General features: G+C 38.0%; 4 protein-coding genes across 14 annotated transcripts in view; 2 read left to right on the forward strand and 2 right to left on the reverse strand.

Annotated features, from left to right (window-relative positions):
* The first annotated feature begins 5,382 nt into the window (after positions 1 to 5,382).
* LOC129724496 (transcription factor BTF3 homolog 4-like) lies at positions 5,383 to 6,552 on the forward strand. Of its 2 annotated transcripts, XM_055679448.1 has the most exons (3): positions 5,383 to 5,464; positions 5,539 to 6,032; positions 6,189 to 6,552. In XM_055679448.1, the coding sequence occupies exon 2, from the start codon at positions 5,561 to 5,563 to the stop codon at positions 6,029 to 6,031; it is 471 nt and encodes a 156-aa protein (XP_055535423.1). In that variant the 5' UTR covers positions 5,383 to 5,464; positions 5,539 to 5,560; the 3' UTR covers position 6,032; positions 6,189 to 6,552. The 2 variants fall into 2 exon arrangements, with proteins under 2 accessions (XP_055535423.1, XP_055535421.1); XM_055679446.1 differs by having other exon boundaries at positions 5,539 to 6,552.
* Positions 6,553 to 14,393: 7,841 nt separating this feature from the next.
* Positions 14,394 to 16,224, forward strand: LOC129722761 (uncharacterized). Of its 2 annotated transcripts, XR_008727635.1 has the most exons (6): positions 14,394 to 14,517; positions 14,571 to 14,686; positions 14,758 to 14,945; positions 15,001 to 15,650; positions 15,713 to 16,099; positions 16,155 to 16,224. XR_008727635.1 is itself a non-coding variant. In XM_055676474.1 (5 exons), exons 1-5 carry the CDS (start codon positions 14,465 to 14,467, stop codon positions 15,933 to 15,935), a joined length of 1,230 nt encoding a protein of 409 aa, XP_055532449.1. In that variant the 5' UTR covers positions 14,394 to 14,464; the 3' UTR covers positions 15,936 to 16,114. The 2 variants fall into 2 exon arrangements, 1 of the variants encoding a protein (XP_055532449.1); XM_055676474.1 differs by lacking the exon at positions 16,155 to 16,224 and having other exon boundaries at positions 15,713 to 16,114.
* A 5,366-nt stretch (positions 16,225 to 21,590) lies between these two features.
* Positions 21,591 to 23,239, reverse strand: LOC129721252 (uncharacterized). Its single transcript, XM_055673593.1, has one exon. The coding sequence runs from the start codon at positions 23,237 to 23,239 to the stop codon at positions 22,490 to 22,492; it is 750 nt and encodes a 249-aa protein (XP_055529568.1). The 3' UTR covers positions 21,591 to 22,489.
* A 190-nt stretch (positions 23,240 to 23,429) lies between these two features.
* Positions 23,430 to 24,790, reverse strand: part of LOC129721250 (NAD(+) hydrolase sarm1) — a 91,544-nt gene continuing 90,183 nt past the window's right edge. For all 9 annotated transcript variants that reach the window (XM_055673583.1, XM_055673585.1, XM_055673586.1 and 6 more), the window contains one exon: positions 23,430 to 23,603. In XM_055673583.1, coding sequence (XP_055529558.1) covers positions 23,435 to 23,603 — 169 coding nt within the window. In that variant the 3' untranslated portion in view covers positions 23,430 to 23,434. The remainder of the gene's footprint in view (positions 23,604 to 24,790) is intronic.

Genomic DNA, 24,790 nt, shown 5'->3' on the forward strand with positions numbered 1-24,790 from the left:
CAATTTTGTCTCGAAAACGGAGGAGGAATTAAAAAAACGAAGAAAGAGCTTAAAAACATGGCTACACGCATGTTTTCGTCCGCCATGGCGAATGTTCCGGTTAACTGCACGCAAGGACGTAATATTTTTTGTGAGGAAGCTAACATGACAACCTTTCGCTCTCAGAAGAACTGGTTCTTCCGATGGCTCTTTATTTGTTCAGCTCGCAGGCAATTCGCTCGCGATCAGAAGATTTCGATCTTTTAAAGAACTGATTTTCTGATCAGCTCGGGAGCGGGTTGTTTGCATAGATTCAAAAGATCAGTGAACCAGTTCTTTCGCTCTTTTCGTTCCACTTCTCGTTTGCGTCCCGGCGTTAGCCAGCCCGTGTGCTGTGTGTGAACTGTGGCAAGTAGATTTTATTTTTTATTCCCGCGGCGGGTGGATGGTTATGCATAGGAGAGCAGGCAGACGGCGGCAGCTATTTTCTGGGAGTTCTATTGCAGTGTCGCACGCCGCTTTGCGCTTGGCGTGTAAAACATTCATATGGCTCTCGCTTGCGGTGTCTGATCAACAAAATCGGCTTCAGCTTTTTGCTTGAAGTAAGGGGTGAGTTACCGCTCTTTAAAAAAGAGCGATAGATCACTCACTCACTTTGAAGAACCAGCTCTTTAGATCAGTTCGTGAGCGGATTGCCCACCTCTACATACAACGGTAAATTGAAAAAACACAGACTCGAAAAATTAGTCTGTAATATTTGCACATTCAGTATTCCTTCGTTTGAATCATGAATGCGTTACAGCAAGAAGATAGTTACACGCTATCAGAAAACGACGCATGTACGTTTTCTCTGTTTTGAGTGTAGTATTCGTAACACTCATCCGTATCATTTTATCAACCGTACTCATTCGTTGTTCCCGGGCCAGATAATGAAACTGCTGCTTAAAAGCTTTTTCGTTGTCCAATTCCAATTCCTCCAAATCATCACAATCGAGGCGCATGTGTTGTTAAGTTAAACGACCAGGCGTCCCTCATTTTGCGAGACAGTCCCGCTGCCTAACAAAATACAGGCATGTCTAAACCCACCACACCACCCGCGTGTGTGTTTCAAGCGATGCCACGGAGGGTATTTAGATTGCCCTTCAGTGCGTTGCGTATACAAAACGAAAAACCCGCAGTGTTCTAGATAAAACAGCCCTTCGATAGATTCGGCAAACACAAACCCGAGTGTACTCAACTTCGTGAGCCCGCATGCCTACACGTGTTTTCTCAAACGCTTCATTTTTTCAAAAGTACATATGAAAAAAATATTGCAGGTGGTTGTATGCGATGGCTAACATCCAACTATCCAATATTATTCCATTGTCAATCTCTCCGTGGCGACTAATGCTTGTGTGTTCCCCGAAACTGCAAGCCCTCGGTTGCCTCATGTGTCGAAGTTAAAAATCCTCGGTTGGCGTGTTTACGAATGGCTCTCCAGTGTTTTGTCTTGAGCTCGCGACGAAGGGTAATACGAAATGCCCTGCGTGGTGTGTTTGTTAGCAGATGGGCCACATGCGCTTTGGAGGGCTGTGGTTTTCCCATGCCTGACAAAATGTCCATTTATCAAAAGAATCACGCACGCCTTTGAAATGTCCCATGGTTTACAAATGTAACATTTTTTCAATGAAACATCGTGCCTTTCTGTTAAATAACATTTCACTTACTAATAAACTTCTTTACGTCAATAATAGCCAAATTGAACAAACGTAAGGGCGTAGAAAACTATTCAGTGAAAAAACGAACTTCTGAAATAATGTTCACCGTTAAATGCATCCGCCTCACTGTTTTCTCCGGTTGCATAAGCATTCACAGCTCTTGCTTCGAACCTTTGGAACGAGCCTGATCTTGGAATTCCAGCCTTTTTAGCCACTATCGAGTAATTATGGATGACCGATACAATATCTAATTAGAGTATGTACATGCAGAGGAAGTATATCGGTACTGGACACGAACAAGTATGGAAGGCTCAAAATCATCACTAACATTCGTGCCAGTTATATTGACCGCTACGATATGCTAAGCTATTTTGCCGTAGCCGAAAACGAATCGAGTTTGATATTATAGAGAAAAACATGTAAACCACTACTCGAAAAGCCAGAGGATAAAATTTAATGAAATAAACTATTCGTTAAAAAATTTATTTAAGTCTTCGTAATCACCGAAGCTGGCTGATTTATTGCAGCAGAACACTATAACTAATTCCACTATTTCCGAAAGTGCCATAACGTACGTAGCGATTCTTTGAGTCCGCCACCGTTGTTACGGTTGGAATCGCTTCCAAAAGCGACCAGCGGAAATATTTCCATTGCGAAAACACTGATTCCCTCTAATGTACCAATTCCCGTAGTTAAGTTGTTAGATACTGCTGCTGCTGCTCCTATTACTTGGTTAGCTGAAATCACAACATCTACATTTTACTAACTTGAGAGTTTTAGATAATCGTAAAATACTTACAATGTTTTCGAATTTCTTTATCCTTGCGGCTGCATTTCCTGCCGCGGGTGGGATCGAGGTTTATCCCACAGCTTTTCAAGGTATTTGTTTATTTTACCTGAATGAGATTATTTACATCGGCAAACAGCTGCCAGAAAATCGATGTCAACATTATCCAATGAGATATACATGAAGGTGCGGAAAAAAGGTAGTCAATCAAAGACAGTAAATCCTGAACAATGTCATGGTTGAAAAACAACGTGAATCGAGTTTATTATTGTCTTCATAAACACTATAATGGTATACTTGTAGCATCAGCATTCTTCTCCCGCTATCTCATCACCTTTATTTGTCTCATTGAATGAAATTTACCACTAACCTAACTAACCTAAAAAGTGTGTTCGACAGAATGGGGTAAAATGAGCATTTTTCGATTTTTTTTTCAATAGTTACAAGCCCCAAAGAAAAAAAATTTAAATAAGGATCGGTTTCAAAAATAGAAAGACATCGTTTGAGCGAATAAAAATTTATGACGGGAAACCTCTATTCACTCGAAAGGGATGTGGGAATCATACGTAAATGAAGTGCGGCTCATAGATGTAAGTTGATGTGTGCGACAACTTGAAACGAAAGTGAAAGTGAAAAATGATTGAATTTGATAAAAAAAATCCTTCAAATAGCAATGCAGAGTCATTTCCATATCCATTTGATGAAACACTTGAATGCAGCGTGTGCAGTTTTTTCAGTGGAAGCATATTCTGCTCTACGAGTAAGAAAAGATGACTATCTGTTATTTGCGAAATAGGCATCAGCGAACGCAGAATAAAGCTTCTAGTACATTGATTGCAAAATTTCAAAATATTTGTCGTTGGCAGACAGACGAACTAACCCAGACACTAGCAGCCCAGCCATCGCAGAACGAATCACAAGTAGATACTGAATTCACGACACTGAAACTTAAAGAACTGGATCAATTACTAGAAAACATTTATTAATGATCATGTGCAAACTTACATACATAACGGTATCAATAAAACACCGAGTAAAACACCACTATCTGGCATTTCACTTCGAGATGCACGCTCGTGAAAAGTAACACGGCGAATGAATTAGTTTTAATTCAATTTCATAAGTTGCATGGAAACGTCAAAAAATGAATACCGCATTTGGTGATTCTGTGTAATTTTTACACTGATTTTAGATTAATCTTGAATAACTCATTTTTGAATTTACCACTATAACTCAATTTTGAGTAGCAAGCATGAAAAAACGACACCATTATTTGACACGAGTGAAAAGGCGGCACCATGATTCAACATTTGTGCGCCATTATTTAGCTTTTGCGGCCGTGTTATCTATTCTTGTGGCTGTTTGAGTGATTCCAAAAAATGAGAAAATCGCTGGGAAGGTGGCCACGGACATTTTAAAAAGCTTTAAGGTACACATATAAACTTTTTTCATTATTCATTCTAAAGAACCAAAAGTTTTCAGGTTGTTCGTGTCATCAGGAAAATTGTGGGAGAGTAAAATATCAAGTGATTATGCATCACAAAAAAAGAGCAAAATATACTTAAAAAATAAATATAATTAGACACCGTTCAGATTTTGTTTGTTTTGTTCTGACTGTTACCGGCACAAACCTCCCTCTCTACGCTAACATCGCATTTCAAACTGAGTGGTTTTCAATTCTTAAACTGAGTACTTTTAAATTCTGAAAATGGTTAGTTTTAAATTCAAAAATGAATATTTTTCTATTCAAAAATTTGATAGTTTCAAAATCTAAATCTGTGTAGGTTTCAATTTTAAAACTGAGTAGTTTTAAATTCAATAAATGGATAATTTTGTACACATAAACTGATATTTTTTAAGAACTTAATGAGTTTTATTAAACACAAAAAATGAGTTCAATTGTATACATCATTCTGAATAATAAATACACAGTATTTGCCCATACTATGGTTACACAATTTTGAATAACAACAGAGTTACTCAATTTTCGTGTTGTTCCACTTTTTATGAAAATGAATTGTTTTCTAATCATTTTTGAATTCATTTTAGGGAGCGTGGATCGATGGAGGTTGACATTGACAGAATAGAACTGCTTAGATAGTGCACGCTAAAGACTGATTAGCAGAAAAAATAAAATTGGTATAATTGTTTCGATAAAAAACACGATGGAAAAAAACAAACAATTTTAATTAAAACAAATGTAGCGTTTCGAAATTATTTCAAACCATGTTGGTTTGTTTTTAAAAAAAAAAGAGTAAAAAAATCGTTCTTTCGATTGAAACAAACCAAATCGTTGAATTGATTAACAATAAAACATTTCTTGCGTATTTTTTCAAATCGGCCAATCTAACATTTGCGAAACAAATTCTTTACTTGTTTATTTATTTAAATGGGTACTTCTAAACAATACTCCTAGCTAATGTTTTTCATTACTGTGTTGAAGATTCTAATTATGTTTAAGAAAAAAAAAATGAGTTTTTAGCAAATAACGATAGAAAATTTTTGAAAATAACGTTTTTCTACGAAAATGTAACTCTTTCAGATGATATAAAAAACTGATATAGCTAAACAGCCCAAGTTAAGTAACCAACACAAATCGATTGGGATAAGGCGGGCCTGATCAAAAACATTAACATTGGTCTCATCAACGCCTGGGAATCAATGTATATTGCGACTTCCAAAATAACATTGGTAAACGACGACAACGCGCCTATCAACTCATCTCTAATACTTGAGAACGGGGAGGAACTAATATAAAAATATACAATACAATATCGCTCGTGGTTTCAACACTTTTCTATCAGATTTGAAGAACGGAAAAGTGAAATGTGTGATGTCAGTTTTTGATAGACCCCGGTGACTTAACTTTGCCATGTGGGTATTTTTGTAGCATCGACTTCAAACTTGTCTTATCGAGAACTCGTCTAATAAAGATCAGTGCTTGCAGCGCACTCTACATAAACTTGCTCTCTTTGACTAAAATTTGTCAGATTTTTCACATGTGCGTTTTCTTTGTAAAAGACGAGAAGTGCAAATTTTTTGATTATAATTCGCGTTTTCTTATCGTTTTTACAGCGGAAACATCAAACCAGTTACAATGAACGCGGAAAAGTTGAAGAAATTACAGGCTGAGGTGCGTATTGGTGGAAAAGGAATGCCCCGTCGCAAGAAGAAGATTGTGCATACAAATTCCGCAGTAGACGACAAGAAATTGCAGCTGTCGCTCAAAAAGCTCGGTGTGAATACCATTCCGGGAATCGAAGAAGTCAACATGATCAAAAACGATGGCACTGTTATCCACTTCAACAATCCCAAGACACAAGCCTCGCTAGCCACCAATACATTCGCCATCACCGGACACAGCGAAACGAAGCAGATTACAGACATGTTGCCAAGTATCATCTCGCAGTTGGGACCGGAAGGGCTTACCCAACTGAAGAAATTGGCCAGTGCTGCTGTTGCCGAAGACGATGATGATGTGCCCGAATTAACAGAAAACTTCGAAGAAGCGTCTAAGAAGGAGGTCGAAAACCTTACGCAGAAGGTGCAGGAGATTCCGGTTTCATAAGGTGACTGCATACTTCTGTCTATATACATTACTGTGCGTATTTCGATCCTTCGTTTGAATAAGAATAGTCGTTTCCTTCCCCAAACCGAACGTACGAAAATTGCGATTTTCTGTACTCGGCACTGGTTCAGCATTTCAATAAAAAGCCTATTTCTAGGTACATTTTTTCCGATCAATTCAATCATCGACAAGGAAGTGGAAGGTTAGTTTCGAGATCAATTCGATCGGTCGAAACATTGATTTTTGTGACTTGTTCACACACAGTTCTTTCGTGCCTCACATTTCCACTAGCTGTTTGGTAAACAATTTGTCAGCCAAGTGTAGTTCTCACAAATCGATGAATGCTGTTGAAAAATCAATAACTGCAAACTGTACTTGCCGATGACTTGTAAATAACAGTAAGAAGAAAAATCACCTAAGAAATTGATCTAACAACAGCAGAAAGCAAAGAATTCTTCGTTATAAAACACATTTTAATAATCAATAAAAGGAAAGAAGAATAGATTTAAGTGAACAGAAAATCCCGGACAAATCAAATGTTGTTTTGAATGTTCGAAATCCTTAGCTCTCTAAATAATAATTGTACCTATGAAGGTCGTCTTCATGTTTGTGAACATTAGTTACAGCTACTAAGTAACTAATTTATCAACATAGATTATCGTAGAGGTTAACAAGCTGAAGTCATTCAACGGTTCAAGAATATGCGTATTACGTCATTAATAAGGATAGGTTTGTGTGAAAGTATTAGCTGAATTATTCACGCAAACCCTGTTGATATTCTTGTTAAATTAGACATTTTAATTTGTGAACAGAGATGCCAGATGTTTTTGAAAAATGTCTGCAACTGCTCGAATAACCAGAAAAATGTGCTCGAAATCTGAAAAAAGTCTCCGTGATCCGAAAAAATTCTCTCGCGCAGGCAAAAGTCTGTAAAAATCTGCACACATTTCAAGAAAATCTGCGCAAATATAAGGAGATTCTGACAAAAATCTGCAGAAACGTGGAAAAACTGCAAATATCTGCAAATCAATAAATATCTGCACACGGACTCCAAAAATCTGCGTATTGCAGACAAATCTGCACATTTGGTATCACTGTTTGTGAATCACGAGAGTGGCTGCGAAATTGAAATATTTCGGATCCTGCTCACGCTCGCATAAAGTTTCGTAAAGAATTGTCAAAATATGCTAAAGCTGAGGAGCAAAAGAAAAAACGTTGCATTCTTTCTTGTACACAAGCTATACAAATCACAGGGTTGTTCAAAATATTTTTTCATGCCAAAGTAAGGTGAAAACCAGAGTCTATGTGTATATAGAGTCGCGCAAAGAGAAAATCTATCGTTTCGGCAACACAGTTTTTGTGCCGTTTGTTGCTAAGAACTATACAGTTCTGTCTTTCACCATGCATAAACGAATATCATTTTTAGAAATTTTTCACAAGGTACACAGTTTTGAAAGATTACACCGGTGATGTTTTGTTAAATTTAAGTGAACCAGTGTACAGGTTTAATGTTGGATTAAAATGTGTAAGTAAAACTTCGGAAAAACACATATTCTTTATTACGCTCAATTACAACACTTTTCATCCACTTCTAACATTATCACCTTGTTTATTTACAGTGCTCGATTGGTACCCTCGTTTGACACCACAATGCCAGTGGTACCGCTATAAAATTTGGTAACGCGACTTTTATATCGGATTTGACGTTTATAGCATACACGCTCCTTCAATTTTACCCTAAACTGAGTAACATCTACTTTGTTTTATATTTCAATGCTAAACGTCAAAAACTGAGTAACATTGATTGTTTGAACTGAGAAATATTTACTCAGATTCTCTCCATAGCCGTATTTACTCATTTTTGCGTAATATGTGCGAATGTCAAAACTTTTCAAGTAGTAAAAGCAGTTTATATTCTGATGCTAATATTCGACGTTTTATCAGTTATTTCTAAAGTGTTAACAAAAGTTTTGAATTGGTTCGAGCCCAGCAACGGCGTCGAAGATTTTATTATGTACCTGGCATCTCTCGAGAAAGAGCAACCTCACATTGCTTGTATTGGAAGGCCTTTCGCTTGTTAAGCTGTAAAACAACAAAACTGTTTGCTGGGCGTTGTCGTTACCAGGTAGATTTCCTTAAATGTACCAGATTCAAATCAATGTTAGGAATTAAAATTACAACAGAATTGCACATGATTACGGATTTCATGTCAAGTACCTTATATTGAAGATTAAACAACAGTTCCCGAGCAGCTGTTAACCGTATCGCTGCTGTTATAAAAGAAGCCGCTAGGGCAGGAGATGTTGAAGTTGTTTGAACTTTGTTCATTGGACTACTTTTTATCATTTATGAATAAACAGTTGGTGATTTGCGTTTAATTGGTGGTTTTTCATTTCAATTGATAACTGAAATAATTCCTTTAAAAATATTTGAATTACAAAAGTGGGTAACTTTCACTCAGTTTCGTTGATTTGTGATTAATGACAACAGAGTAAAATTTGCTCAGTTTCTGACAGATAGATATGTTACCCAAAATTGAGTAATAGTACAAGTCCAGCTTTTTACGCACCATAATTGCGGGTGCTATAATGCGCGTTCGTAATTTGTGAACCTCTTTTCTTACGTCAGATTCGTGATTTCTGCAGTTTTAGCAGCATTGATGTTGCCAGATTTATTGTTTTTCGTGTGAAATACATGGAGAGTCAATAAGGCAATCCATGAGACAGTTGCGATCAGCTGATTTCAGTCTGTTTTCAAATTATGACAGCTTTATGTATGTTCGATCGGTCTCAACTTGGATGCAATCCGGATCCAGAAGCGTGAAAAACAAATGTTATCCGATCGGTAGCTAGTATCGCGAGTGCCAATCCTAAATACAACAATAAAAAATCATTTTCGATATTATTGTCAAAAGATTTCTGTTTTGGTCATGTTTTGGTTTTGCAGCTTGAAAAACAGCAACAATAACAAACGTACAAGCAAAGAAACGTCACCCGTGGATTGCCCTATCTGACGTAAGCAGAATTGTCAAAAGGGTAGGTAACATATTACGAATTTTTCATTATAGCGTCCGCCATTATGGCGCGTAAAAAGCTGGATACTCTATTTAGAGTACGTCCACTTTTAACGAAACAGAGTGGTATTTAACTCAGTTTAGAGTAAAATTACATGAGCGTGTAGCCCTGTATTCTTCAGTGCACTAAAGCCTGTAGTACACTCTTTGTCTAATGGTCAAATATTTGACCTTCTGACATAATGGTCAAATTTATTTGGCATCATGGTTGTTGTTTGCCCGTGTTTGTCCCATGTTAAAACTCGAGAGTGACAAACAATTATCTTTGACCAAATTTTTATCTGTCAAAAAGAGCCAAATATTTGAATCTTGGTCAAAGAGTGTAATACAGGCCGTGACAAGTGGCTTCTAGTTATTCTTCTTTTCGTTCAAAATTGCCCTCATGAAACATTGTGATTTTTCGGCTCGGCGCTTGCCAGTGTTTCCAAAAAGTTTAATTAGCAAAATATAAATATCAAGGATTTTCCAAGTTCTGGATTTCAATTTTAATTAATTCATTTGATTATGCTAGCTCAATTCATTAGAAGATATATGTTAAATTCATGGGCGCAACTAAGGAAAATTTCTAGGGGGGGCTAGTTTTCATGTATGTCATTTTAAAAAAGAGAAAAAAGAGTTTGAATATGCTTATTTAATGACGCCTAAAATAGTATCGTAAAAGCAGAAAAAATCACTTCGGGATAGAATCTCCGAAGATGTACTGAATATCTTGAACACATCGTCAACGCCAAGCTCTTTCAGCAACAATGATTCGATATTGAGGAGAGCTAGATTTGGTAAACGGCTGGGCAGTGCTTTTAAACAGTTCACCCGTACTAGTTAGAATAAAATAGACCCCAGTGTGGTTCAAAGCATAATGCCCTATTCCTACCTCCACGTGGTACCGACTCAATAAGGTATATTACAAAGGAGTGGCAGATACGATTTCAATATACGATCAGAGGTGGCGAGTAAAAAGTTGTGACGTCACAACAATCGTTACGTTTGGCATTCAGTGCGAATATTCGCCAAATTGTTCTTTTTTCGAGTTTTTAACGTTCTACGGTTACCAAAAAACACGAATGCCATCGTGTTCAGTTAAACTTGGTGGTGTTTCGGTTTCGGGAGCCAAAAAGTTAGGCATAAGCATACATGCTTCTCCCAAAAATCCCGATGATGAGAAACACTGGCGTTTGTTCTGTCGGGTACCGGGTCTTCCCGCAAACTTTCATGTTTGCTCACAACATTTCCGCGCGATTCCCGGTGCATTTTAGCATCGGAAGGTAAAGTATCAATCTGTGCAAAAGTAATTGTTTACGTTTCAGCCGTTCCAACAATTTTTACACTTCCACCGGTGAATCTATCATCACGGAAGGTGCGAGCCAGATCCGCGCTGGTAGCAGAGCTACCACACGAGGCAGAGGCACGAGGGAGACACGAAGCAACACGAGGCAAATGCACCAGCTGTAGAATGCGCTCCTTCGGTCGAGCAGGTCAAAGCACCGGCGAGAACGTTTTTTCGACTGGGGCCGGCGGTGGCTTGTTGGATGAAGCGAGTCAACCAATGACTGAGCGCTCTACTTACGACGATATTCATCCACAGATCAATTGTCAAAAAGAAACTAAAAAACTCAAAGAACTACGATCCATCGTTGATCGCAAGAGGTTGAAAATACGAAATATTCAGGCATAAGCATTTAAAGTAATTTACAAGAGAATCAGTGGTGGGCACCGCTAACCGAAAATTTAGCGACGCTAATCGCTAAGTCGCTAACCGGAAAATTTAGCTCGATAATCGCTAAACGCTAAACGCTAAACCCACATTAGCGGAACTTTCGCTAATCGCTAATCGCTAACTTATTAATATGTAAATAGTCATATCGCTATATTTATGCTCATGTTTTGTAAGATTTGGACCAATTTGATCTGTTTTGGTTAAATAAACGAAAACAATTACTTTTTCACGAAACGGTATTCTATTTGATTTTGTAAAAACAAGAATAACAAAAGTTATTTAGCTTGCATTGAAAATAGATACTCTTAGGAATGTTTTCATGAAAATTCAATTATTATCTGAATCGAAAAAATAGAACCAAAGTTGTCATAACTTCAAGCGCATTGCAATTCATCAAAGTTCTTGGTGTGCCAAAAATTCAATCTAGACCTTGTGCTTGTTTTTCAAAATGCTCCTGTGGCTTGTACGATAACTGGAACTCCATTCTAGGGTAAAAAAACTGATAAGAGCCATCAGCAATTCACAGTTTTTCTAAATATTTCTATTGTCGCTTCTCCACAAAATTAAGCGAATTAGCGATTAGCGTTTCGAAGGCCAAAATTTTAGCGACGCTAACAGTTTCGCTAACCAGGTCAAAAATTAGCGAAATCGCTAAATCGCTAACTGAATTTAAGCGTCGCTAATTAGCGAATTAGCGAATTAGCGGAATGGTGCCCACCACTGAAGAAAATACGTTATCGTTTTCGTCAGTTAATTTTAAAAGATTTCGAAATCTATGGCAATATCTGGGAGACACATGTAGTTTCTAATATTATCATAGTACAAAAATATAATGCATTCCATACGATTTACGATCCATATTTCAAACAAAATTCATACATGTTCTTTCGCCCAACTGTGTATAATTGGTTGTTGTGACGTCACGATCTCAGCACGCGAAAAATGTTGCTATCTAACACTTGCAACCACGCTCATCTGCCGCTCCTTCGTATATACCTTATTGGTACCGACTGGGATAGCAACCAAGGAAAAACCGGCGAACCGGTGGTGTCGTTGTTCTCCTTAGAGAGCAGCTTGTCTGCGCGTCTACCCCACAGGCTAGGGGCGGCTCAAACAGCGACTGATCCGAACCGGACGGTTGAACTATGAAATGCGGTGACTCGCCAGCTACATCCATGGCGGCAGCTCCGACGCGAGACTAGGCATCGCAGCCCTAGTAAGGCAGCATACTAAAATAAACATACTACGGAGAATCAAGAATTCAAAACGAACCGGAACAATCGGCAATGACCCAGCCGACGAAATAAGGACGACGATTAGAAGCTCAGTACATGTAACAGTAGATCGCTTAACGACCCGGATGTCAACCGGATTCTGCTGGATCAGCTAGAACCCCGCCACTTCGACATCGTTGCGCTCCAGGAGCTTTGCCTGAAAGGAGAGAAGGTACGGTGGATTTGTGGCCGCAAGGCACAGTACCACCAAAGCGGCAGGCAATCAGCGACAGGTTGTGTTTGTTGAGAATAAAAGGCCGGTTCCACAACTACACTATTCCCAATGTGCACTGCCCTCAAGAAGGAAGACCTGATGCAGGGAAAGAAGCGTTCTACGCACAGCTGGAGAAACTCTACGATAGCTGCTCGCGTAGAGATATCAAAATCGTCGTTGGGGACATGAACGGAACAATAGACTTATATAAGCCGGTTATCGGCCCGCACAGCCTGCTATGCACCAACTTCGCAGCTTCCCGCGGATTAGCAGTCCAAAGTCCCTTCTTACCTCGACCAACGTACAGCAAAACAAATTGACCACGTTCTCAACGACGGCCCGTTCTTCTCAGACATTACAAACGTACGCACCAATCACGGTGATGATCGGACATGACCACTTCGATACAAAAAACTACAAAACCTCGATAACCGGTAGTCCTCTACGGAAGTCTTTTTGATATTTTCGAACAGAAGGAGCCTATTGGCGAACAGAAGGTGACTATCTACGGTGGAGCACAAACGGACGACGGATAATGGCTACAGCGCATGAACCATGAGCTACAAGCGCTGCTTGGAAAGAACCCCTGGCGAAAGACAATAGGTTGCGTTGGGCCGGTCACATCGTAAGAATGCCGGACGACAACCATGTGAAATCGCTTCTCTTCAGCAACCCTACCGGCACAAGAAATTAAGGGGCGCAGCATGCATGATGGCTCGACTAGATCGAAAGAGACTTGCGAGTGATGAGACGTCTGGGGAACTGGTGAAACACAGCCCAAAACCGAGTAAACTGGCGACTTCTTGATACAGCACGAGTTACTACAGCTCTCGTCTGACTGGTAAGGTGAGTAAGAGAGCAAGGGTTGAGAATCGATCCTGGGTGCAGAACTAGTTCTTAGCCAATGAATGACGACATCTCAATTTGTGTTGATTTTGATGCTCTGATAAGTAGTATGGAATGTATATATATTGAATACAATCATTCTCTGGGAAATTCTAGGGGGGGCTAAACACGTTCTAGGGGGGGCTTCAGTTTCAAAAAATTGTTGAACCAAAAGCTGTTCATTCACTTGGTAAGCAAAAACAGTGTGAACAAAAAATACCGATAGTTTTCGCAGCACGGCCAACCGTACCGACTAATAATAAAATTTAACAGTGCGCTAAGTGAAATCGACCAATCAGAGAGGGCTTTCGCTTTGACAGAACTTTGGGTGATTTTTGGTTTCACTTGTCACGTCCTGTCCTAGCTAATTGGCCCTGACACAAGTAAAAGAGATTTTTAGGGCTGTTCGCACCTACGCGAATTCTCATATACAATTGTCAATTTATGTGTGAAAAAAAAAAGCAAAAATATTTCCCTTCTTCACTTTCGCAAGTAAAAACCAAACCAATATCAACAGAGTCGTCAGGGCCAATTACTAGCAACCCCAAGTATGATGACAGTTCTACAAGGTATGCTACATTTTTGTCAATCCACGCACACAAACAAATCTCATTATGAAAAATTTCGCGTTTTGTATGGAACTCGGAACATTTTTGGAAATTTCTCGTTTTATGTTGTTTTATATTTGATTTTTTTGGTTGGAGAGTGAATCTTCAGTTGAAACACACTAGAAATTGATATTAATTTAGATTTAGTGTGAAAAATTGCGACAATATGTCGAAATAAAATATATAAAAATGCTATATTTCTAATAGTTGGAGCATAATCTTGGTCATTGTCATAGCTCATGACTTTTGTTACTGTATGAAACATAAGCGACTCTATTTAGAAGCGCTATTAGAGTACAAGAAAATAACGAAAAGTGCAAAAAGATTACCGGCAAATTGATGAAAAACAGCATATTTTACCTAAACCGCAGCATGTTTATGTATTCCCCACAAATAAAACATGTTTCAACATCATTTCTATAACTTTTCAGGAAAGTATGTTTTATAAGTTTAGTTTAAAATGCAAAATCATTTCAAATTACATACAAAATTGGAAAAAGTTCATAACGATCACTAATACTAATGCATCGACGTGAATAGCATACCTTGTAGAACTGTCATCATACTTGGCTAGCAACCTTAGAAACATTTATAGGTTTCCCAGACTCATGTTGTTTATACAAACATAAAATATGTAATTTGAATTGCCTCGTACGATTCGGATTATGGACAGTGAAAATAATCCAGAAACTCTTCAAAGCTGTAGATCATTACTCAGGTAAACATTTACAAATATTTTGTCGTCGCAGTAATCAAAACTTCATTATTTAGTGGGAACGATTTGCTGGCTCATTATGTTGCCACTTATGAACTGAACAGCTGTTTCGAACGGCTTGTCCTACCAGAAGAGGAATTGGCCCATCAGGATCAAATCATTCGGCTAAAAGGTAAACCACCCAGCTCTACGGTTCAATTCATTGTGATTGTGATCTGTCTGTTTGTGGGTTGGGATTTTCAGAGGAATTTCGCCAAATACTTGCACAACAACGAGTTGATAGAGAAGAAGCATTCTCAAAAGGAGAATGGGAGGCGGACAGGAAACGTGTAAGAGTCGTAAAGGCTTTTGGTAAATATAACGTTTTTGGCTATCAACAAGACAAACAGTTATATTTGCAAGGGTATGAAGCACTGCATCTCATGGAAATGGTAAATTGATGGTTTTGCTTTAAAAAACTTCAGTAAATATTCGAATCATTTACAGAAAAGGCTGATTGTTTACTGGGATACGGTGATCGTGTCAATGGAACAAGCATATGTGTTGTTTTTGGGATATCCAGATTCACTAGACTTAGAAGAGTACCTTGTCTACAGTATGTTAATGAGAACTGGATTTTATTTATTGAAATTCGACGCCAATAGAATCTATCAATCGCATGATGACTCTAGTAAAACGTTAGATGAATATTCGAAATGTGTCTGGCGGAATTTGTATGACATGTTGAACCAGCCTAATCCACTGCTAGAAGAAACTGAGAATTCGCTGGATCTAGAACAATACAATGATATAAGACGTTCTATGTTAAGTTTTGGAAACAAAATCATGTCACCTACAAAACCCGAAGTTTTTGAGCAGAGTAAATCAAAACGAAAACGTGTTAATTCTGATCACGAAACAAACGTTAGTCATGATATAAAGGACACAACAGAACAGAGTTATGAATGCAAACTTAAGCAATTCAGTGATCTTTTTGAAAGTTTTGATGTTATAAAAAGTTCACTAGTCAATTTACCGACTGATGAAAATGAAGAGAGTAGCCAGTTGAAACTTTCGTTCGACATGTTTACCGCTGATGGATCTGTTTTTCGCAAAAGTTTTCCACCGGCCCCTGAGCATAGGATATTGGTCAGCAGGTAGTGTTTTCAAAACAATTAAAAAAAATGTGAATCCAATTGACAACAATTATTTCCAATAGGTCGAACCAACCGTTGCCGACTGCTGGCGAAATTGGGCGTCTTTTTCAAGGCCAGCCTGAGCCACTGGTGCCTATTTTAATGTTTCGCGTATCTGACACGCTGTCCTTAAGCTGTTTTTTGTACTGTTTTACCAAGTTACCTTCAAATCTCGTGGCTGTACGCTACCCAGGGTGCTCCATACAACGGAAAAGTGTCGAGACAGAAGATGTGCATTTAAACTAAGCAGAATTGAGTTTGTTCAGCAAAAACAAATAGACAGCAAGCAAAAACATGTTTTGAATAATGAAGAGTGAACCTAAAATATATCATGCAAGAAAACTTATTGCTTCACCGACGAATCGCATCAACAGGATCAAAATTGTTTGAGTTAAAATAGTAATATAGAGGTAATTTCACCCATATTTGGTTCACTGTTGATTTCATAGTGTTTCGTTTGTCTAGATTTTATATGAATAACTCAATAAGACAAGAATGAGTAAAAATTGATCCGAATTCCGCTGCAATTTCTAAATGGAAAAATTCAGGTATTTTTTTAGATTTTTTTTTATTCAGGAGATTTTTAATACTGATTTAAGAAAAATTAAATGGAACTCAATCAAATGAATCAGTAGAATGAAAACAAAAATTAGAGCGCAATTTGCCAAACATTGATTATGATGACGATGATGAAATATTGGTGTAATTTTTTCCATTATCAGTCTATGCAAAGTAGTCTATTCAAATGAATTTTATCGAATCTAGAGCGTATATATATTACCTACTTGATAACCTGATTGTCGAAGTTTTATTTTTGTTTTAAATTTTGTTTCAGTTGTGCTAAATTTTATATCAGAGTGCTTGAATTCAAATTGATTTCCTTGAGTCCGATGATTAGCCTAATGGCAGGTGAATCAGAACGGATTCGAAATTTCTTTACAAATCGGCCATCTCGATTATGGTTAAAGGAATTAGCAATTATTGTCATTCCATCCTTTTGAGAATTGAGTTCCAAAAACATAGGTATGATTTAGTAATAGCTACCACAGCTGTTCAAGCTTTACCGCCTTCTCTTATAAATTCTCCTAATCTAGGCTCTATTTTATATGGATTTATACATGTTAAGAACAAATACGGGTAGGGCTGGATTTGGGTGTTGGTCATTTGCCCCGTTGCTCCCCCTTAAATGTGGGCCCGAATACGGGAACAAATTAAAAAAAAACTCGCGTATCGCAGCTTTTTGTTTTATTCATTTGTTTGTACAGTCAACTGGTAGAAACAACCCCAATGACTAAAACTAGAACTAAAGTTAACAAGTAAAGACTAAATTAAACAGACAACACTCAAAAAGTTATTTCTAATTACACGTCTAGACAAATTAAAATCGAAACATCCAAAACAATTGTCGAAAACGCGACACATACATTTCATCGGTTCGTGCATCCCGTAGTTCGTCCTGGATCTGCCTGTGCTAAGAAACGTATGGGACCGAAGAGCACGTCTACGGGTGTTTACGTCCAGACGACTGAGAAGCTCGGGGCAATCTATATTAGAAGTTAGCAAGTCGCTGATAAAGCAGGCTTTAGCGACATCTCATTCGACGTCGAGAGCATCCAGATGTATTAACCTGCAGCGCTCAGTATATCTAGGAAAGTTATTCCGGTCACGCCACGGCAATTGACGCAGCGCAAAACGTACGAACTTTCGTTGAACCGCCTCGATTCTATTGATTCCGTTTTGGTAATTCAGGGTTGATATTTGTTGACACTCTTGAGTGAAAGTAAAAAAAAGCATCCATAAACGTTATTTTTTTACAATCCTTTCAGAGTTCTCCCTTCCCGCTTTTTGCATGGAAGTGAACTGTTAAAACACCTCATTATATTTCATGCGATGGAAGCAAGACAACAAAATCATTTTATCAGTTAACGAAGATTGTCAAGGCGTTCTAGTGCCCATTTTATTTATTATTTACATTAATGACATGAAGCGAGTTTTACGGTTCTGTGATATTAATTTATTCGCTGATGACACTGTTCTGTTCATTGCAGCGAAGCATCCGCTTGATGTTGTAGTACTTCTAAACCAAGATTTACATTATCTAGCGAATTGGTTAAAATTCAAGCAACTAAAGTTAAACATTAGTAAGACAAAGTACTTGATAATTTCTTCAGCCAACTCCAGACTAGACGTAAATATTGAAATTGATGGTGAGACGATTGATCGCGTAAACGAAATAAAGTATCTTGGAGTAATTATTGATGACAGATTAACTTTTAAGTCTCACATTGATGATGTCATCAAAAAAATGGCCAGAAAATACGGTGTCTTGTGCCGGTTAAAGAATGAATTGACTGTTAGTAGTAAAATTCAATTGTACAAGTCAATTATTTCACCACATATAGATTTCTGCTCATCCATTTTATTCCTGGCAAACAATACACAAATATTGAGATTACAACGTTTACAAAATAGAGCAATTAATATTAAAATGTAATAGATACACTTCCTCGAGTTTTATGCTGGATGCATTGCGATGGCTTTCTGTGAAGCAAAGAGTATATTTTTTGACAATGGTGTTTCTATATAAAATTTTGAATAATATGTTGCCTCGATATTTGTGTGACCGGATTGATAGAGGAAGAGATTTGCACAGGTACAACACTAGAAACGCGGAAGATGCCAGAACACCAAATTTTCTTTTTGGAAGATCACAGAACTCTCTGTTGTACGAAGGAATAAACTTTTTCAATTCGATGCCCAGGCAAGTAAAACGTGCAGCAACAATGGCAGAGTTTAAACGGCTTTGTATTTCACACATAGACTGACATAGACAATCTTGATATTGAGTACATCAGGTTTAAACCCCTGAAATTCAAACAAAAAGCATATCGGGTTGACAAATTGCTTTTTTGGTTTGTAATATTTTTGAAATTATTTTACTTTCTTTTTAACAATTCATCTGTTTTTACGATTTAAAATAGGGTTTGGAGCGAAAACTGAAAAGGCTTGAGTTTGCCTGTGATCTGTAGAGCTCGTTATCGAGAACTGTAGTATCATTGGATCTCTCTCGTAGTTCTAGATCGTTATCTAGAACCAATTCTGATTAGTGAACGCTCTTAAACATTAGGTTCAATTCCTAATCAAGTCCAGATAATTTTCGGGTTGGAAACGTTCTGGATGAGCCTTGGATTGGATATTCGTCATATTTTTTTGTAAATTATTGGTGTTCATTTGAAGGGTTACTATGTCTGAAATTAATAACCAGTCCGTTATTTGTTTGCCAACTGGTTACATTGCATGTTTTTAAAAATATCTCATATAGATAAATCGTCCAGCTCAAACCGATGTAGGGGTATGAGGTGGGACCATCATCATCATCATCATCATCATCATCATCATCATCATCATCATCATCATCATCATCAGTGAAAAAGTGTTTCGGTGAGGTTCATTTTGGTTGAGTGGAATGTTTGTTTTTCTTTTTCGCTTTGGAGTGAAGATCATTTGGTTGGATTTGTCATCAAATTTTATTCCGTAACCGTGAACGATGCGCGCGATCTATTTCATCTGAGTATAACAGCACGTTACTAGGACGAAAATCTAGTGAATCTGAAAGAGTGCTGCGATCATTTGAAGTGAAAATGATGATTTCACGGTGCTCTCGCGTTTTATAACAGTGCCGCTTAAGACGTAGTCGGTGAAGGCTAGCTGTCGCTTACGCCCAAAGGATATCACAGGGCATTTGGAAGCAATGTGGACCATTCAGTTCGTCTTGCACCAAGCCGCAAAGACGTTTAGGTTATTTTGGAGAAAGAGGGCATCACTTGGTTTTTCAATAACATAGTAAAGTTTCAGATCATCAGCGTAAAGCCCTATTTAGAGTTCCAAGCGAAGTGAAAATCTCATACAAAATGTTCATTTTTTCACGCTCGTGAAAAATGCAACCTGCAAAAATTTCACTTCACTTGTAACTGTAATCAAATTCGATCCAGCGAAATCGAAGGTTGTGGATCTCAATTGTTTCACTTGGGTTTATTTTTTTCACGCATGCAAACGTTAGTGAAAAAAGGAGTATCGAGCGAAAACTTGCGTGCGTTTCTATTCTGTCAGTTGCAGCTAATTTTCACTTCGCTTGGAGTGTAAACTCGTGTATTTCGCTTCATTTAAACTGTAAACTGCAGGCTGGTGAAATACCTGCGTGTTCCACAAACGGGTTTTCACGACAGATTCCGCAAGCGAAAATTTACGCTTTTTCACTTGTCAAATTTTTCACTTCGCTTGGAACTGTAAACTATGCTTAAGATTTCTTCTGGCATTTTAGAACGTGGTTTACATCGTCCATGTACAACAGAAACAAGAATCGTCCGAGATGACTACCTTGTGGTACGCCGGATTTCACTTGGATTGGGAACGAAACATGATCACCTATTTTAACGGAAGTGTTTCTGTTAGTCAGGTACGAGCGCAGCCAAGAAAGAAGACTACCGCCAATGCCTAATCTTTCAAATTTAGCCAAAGCAATTTCATGATCCATTTTGTCGAATGCAGCAGAAAGATCTGTGTAAATTGCATCTACCTGCGACCCTTTTTTCATATGCCGTACGGTTTTGTATCTTAAACTGATTGCTTGTATGCAATAAAAATCGATATTTTCATTTTTAAATCATATTTAGGCATGAAATTAGCAAAAACTACATGCTTAGTAGTAAAAAAACAATGGTGCTTATTACGGGAGTCACTTCACGGTGAAATCAGAGTGAAGTGAACAAAATCCTATTACGGGACTCATGTAATCTGGGTTATTATGAGTGTCATATCAGTGAAGTGAGAACGGAAAAAGCGACGTTTCGCGTGGAATTATTTCACGACCATTTTGAACGGTGAAATGATTCCACGAAGATGCCATAAGTTTTAAAGTTGATTGATTTGTGATCTAATGGTAAATGTTGGATTTATTCTTCAGTAACGAAACGAATCAGAATTTGATCCGTGCCTTAAAGCGGTAAAATTTTCATTTTTTTGCCCGATGAAAAAAATGCTAACTAGTTCAGGAAATTTTCAAAACCGAAAAAAACATTTTTTTTGATGCCGAATGTTTTAGAAATGCAGAACACGTCAAGATCTATTGTTATCTAAAAAAAACGAAAAAAACGACTTTCTGGGACTTAGAGATTTTTGAGCTGGGAAACAATATCATTTTACTTGTCCTATTCTAAATTTCACTTCACTGTCAATCTCACTCCACGGAGGTGATTTTTGTCACCTCACTTGAGGTGGAATCGGGAATAGGTCTAAAAAAGTGAAGTGAGCGTGAGAGTGAAATATATTTCACCGTGAAGTGACTCCCGTAATAAGCACCAATATCGCACGCTTAGCCTTGGGGCTAATAGCGGTCTCGATCAACTAGATTAGTTGAGAGAATTCGTTATCGATATTGTTTTATAGGATAAGTACAACGATACACCGTGCCCCAGTGCTGAGTCGAGAAAATTTTAAGCTCGAAAAGATCCTTGACTCGATCGGGAATCGAACCTGACATCACAACCGTGTGGGAGAGCTAGCCGACCGACATCGCTAACCACAGAGCCACGGGGACCACACTAGTAGTGCTTAGTGCTTAGTAGTAATGTAGACATATTTTATGATAATCAGTGATGTTTACGACATAATCCCCAAACTGCGAGCGCTCAAATAGAAGAAAAAGGAGTACAGTGCTCAAAATCGACCCGGTTCACGACAGTAATATTGGAAAAATGATGTGTTTGTATACTGCAAGTTGATTTTTGATTCTTTTGTGATAGCAAGTTTGCGTTTTATATGTACAAACGAAAAACAGTTATCAAATTACAATAAAAAACAAAGTCAGCAAACTGGTTTCGGAAAATTATAAAACACCCTCTATGAGCTTTCGTAAAATTTATTCCATTTATTGTGGTCACATTCATAGAAACTATACTGTAGATCTGAAAGGCTTAGCAGCAAGAGCGTGCATTTTATCGCTAAGAAGAAAATTTACATCGAAAACAGCCCACTGTTTGCTTAGTTTAGAGAAACATATATGTGGCGTAAAACTACGTTTAGTTGTGCACATATTGTAACAAATGATTCTTGTGGTTATAAATATTGGAAATATGATGCTTCCTAAATTATCTTGTATCTGGACTGTAACGTATTGTAAGCTTATACATACTAGAGTGTTTTACTGGTTCTCGTCTTTTTGACGCTATGTGTTTCCGTCAAAAAGGTTCTATTGTTCTTCTCAAACACAAACATGAGTCTTTACTGCAAAGAAAAATATTCCGTGTTTTTCTGCCTTTGTAATATGAAAAATTAACAAAATGACAATCCCTTTCCCTGTGGCGGCGTTCACCGGCAATCTTATTGCATATTAACCAACTCTATTTGTGCGAAGAAAACAGTGTATAGTAAAATGAGAATATTTTACTGCTAACTAATGTCCGCGCTGGCGCGAATGCATCACATTTTCCTTTATTTCTCGTTTTTTATATGGTTAATACAGTCAACCAAGTGGTGCAAGTTCTGGTCAAGCTTAAATTCTAATGATATCTTTTTACTGATTCTGTACAGGTACAATAAAAAATTCAATTTTAAAGAATATACATGTATTCGTTGTTATTGCGCATTAATATTATTATTATTATCGAAGAATAGTTCTAGAAGATCACAATTGGTTCTTAATTGTTAAATATAGATGTTTCGTTTCGGATTTCTCTGCTCCTTGGTTATCACCACACAGATGATTATCCGGTCTATTCGAGAGACACCCGAATAAAAGGGGTTTATTTTTTCATCAGAGATTTGACCTTTTTCACGTACTTATTGATGAAGGGCGTGTTGGATTTTTTACTTCCGCTAGTAGCGTCACTAGAGGAAGCGAACGATTGAACCGACGAGGTAGTAGATAATACATCTTCCTCGGAAGGCGGTTTCAATTCGGATTTGCTATCGCTCGCCCGTATGGTGCTGTCAATGATGATAGTTTCATTTTCACAAGGTTGCTCATAGCACGACTCAGGGGACGCCGTATCGGCTGTTCGAACTGAAACGTCCTGCTCAACTGCCTCGGGTGATTCGACGAACCGTCGATTAAGACAGATGTTATTCATCAGTTTCACCGGCGATTCTGGTGTTTCGATCACAGGCGTTGATTCAGACTGTAGGTTTTCCATGCTTTGTGTATTTTCAAGAAATTTAGCTAAATCACGATCATCGTCAAAGAGATCATCCATGCTGCGCGACCGTCGGTTTTTCGTCTTAGTAGACTCTTCAGTTGATTTGGTTGTTTCCGGAGTGTTCTCGGCAGATTTGGATATAGGAACTTTACTATCCACTCGATCTTGTCCTTCAGTAGCTCGTTTTTTATCATCGTCCAGCAACCCATCGTAGCTGTGGCAGCGGGTTTCAATCTTTGGTGGCAGCGGGGGTCGTTGCGAAGCTGCACTAAAACCAGCTGCGGAACTTCTTCGAAGCTCTGAATTTTTGAGGCTCTTCACCAGATTGCTGCTCCCGGTACCTAACTTAGCGTTCATTATTCGAGAGGTTCTTCCCGTTGTAGCGTAGTTTCCAGCCCCTCCAAGACACTGTCGCGCAGGGCTGGAGGATTTACGGTAACGATTCGCCAAGCTCGAATAGTAGCGAGGGTTAGAGAGTACAGTGTTCGACCCAAAACCACTCGCCTGTTGGGAGGATGGGCTGCCACTTGAGCCTACTGAAGGGGTATCTAGTCATTCGTAATTTCGGTTGTCCTTATCGCTGCTCTTGCCGGAATCGTTGCTGTGCATGCGCTGGTAGATGATGGGTGTGGTGGGTGTTGAATCACCGGCCGGGCGATTCAGCAGATAGCGAAAGTGATCTGCCGAGGTTCCGCGGGTGTTGGTTTCGGCGCGCATGAACCTGTAGTCAGATAGACAAAGGAAGATAGGGAAAATCAGATCGGTGTTACCTCATAAACGCAAATTCCTGCCATTATGGAGAAACTGTGAAACGAATGTTATTCTCAAAAAATTCATATCATTAAATATTATTAGTGTTAGGTAAAGTGGTTGTTTTGTTTTGAGCCTAAAATAATCGAATTCGTTGTGAGTTTTTACACACGCCCTTGAACAATTCAAACCGGTGAAACCAGCTTGAAAAATCTTGTCTTGAGCATAGTTCCTAGACGGTTAAAATTTATAAACAGGTATTTGACATAAATATATGCACATGGACAGAAATGCAGCTTAAACAGCCTGGAAAGTAACGTGAAATTTGTTGGAAAAAATATAACTCGAAAACATTCTTAGTAAGTAGCAACGACTTTTCATTATTTTTAATGACAAAGTTAAAAAAATCGAACCTGATAGTTTTGAAAAAATCAATGTTTTATGATTTGAAATAATCATTCCTAGTTCAATTTTTTGCGAAATTTGGAGAGCGCATTTGAAAAAAAAGATTGAGAAAAGAATTTCTCGAAGCGAAATATTCAAATAATGATTATAGAAAAAAAATGGTTGATATCAATTCTGATGAGTAACTCTTTGCGTAATAAAGCTTTTAAGTTTATTCGGATACCGGGCACAAAACACTAAGCGAAGCTGACGCTAAGTTGAGCGTATGCGATGATTGATGATCACAATACATGACGAATATCACGTTACTAGAAAAAGTAAACTATAACTGTACAACATGTTTGGTAAGGATGTGATACTGCTGATTAGAGTTATTCATAGCGACAAGTGTAACAAATAATGTTGGTAATTATAATATGTATTACACTTCTTATTTTCTTTTTACTATCTGTCCATACAATACAATAAAAATATAAGCATGAACGCGTCAATAAATGGAACAACTGAATGTTTGAGTCAAAACGTAAATCTGAATAGTAAGTCTAGTTATCAAAACGGAAGCTTTTAAGAAGCTAAAACGCAACTTTGCTAACCGCTTTTCAGCACTTTGTTTATATACAATACTGCTTATTTTAGGTAGGTAAAATCACATTAATTTACATCCGAAACAATCGAAATACACTTCCCTAGGACAGGGTAACTAAACGTTTAATCCTATTAGATATTGGTGCTAAAAATAACCCAAACATTAAA

The sequence above is a fragment of the Wyeomyia smithii genome, chromosome 2 (assembly GCF_029784165.1).
Source record: "Wyeomyia smithii strain HCP4-BCI-WySm-NY-G18 chromosome 2, ASM2978416v1, whole genome shotgun sequence".
Taxonomy (NCBI): domain Eukaryota; kingdom Metazoa; phylum Arthropoda; class Insecta; order Diptera; family Culicidae; genus Wyeomyia; species Wyeomyia smithii.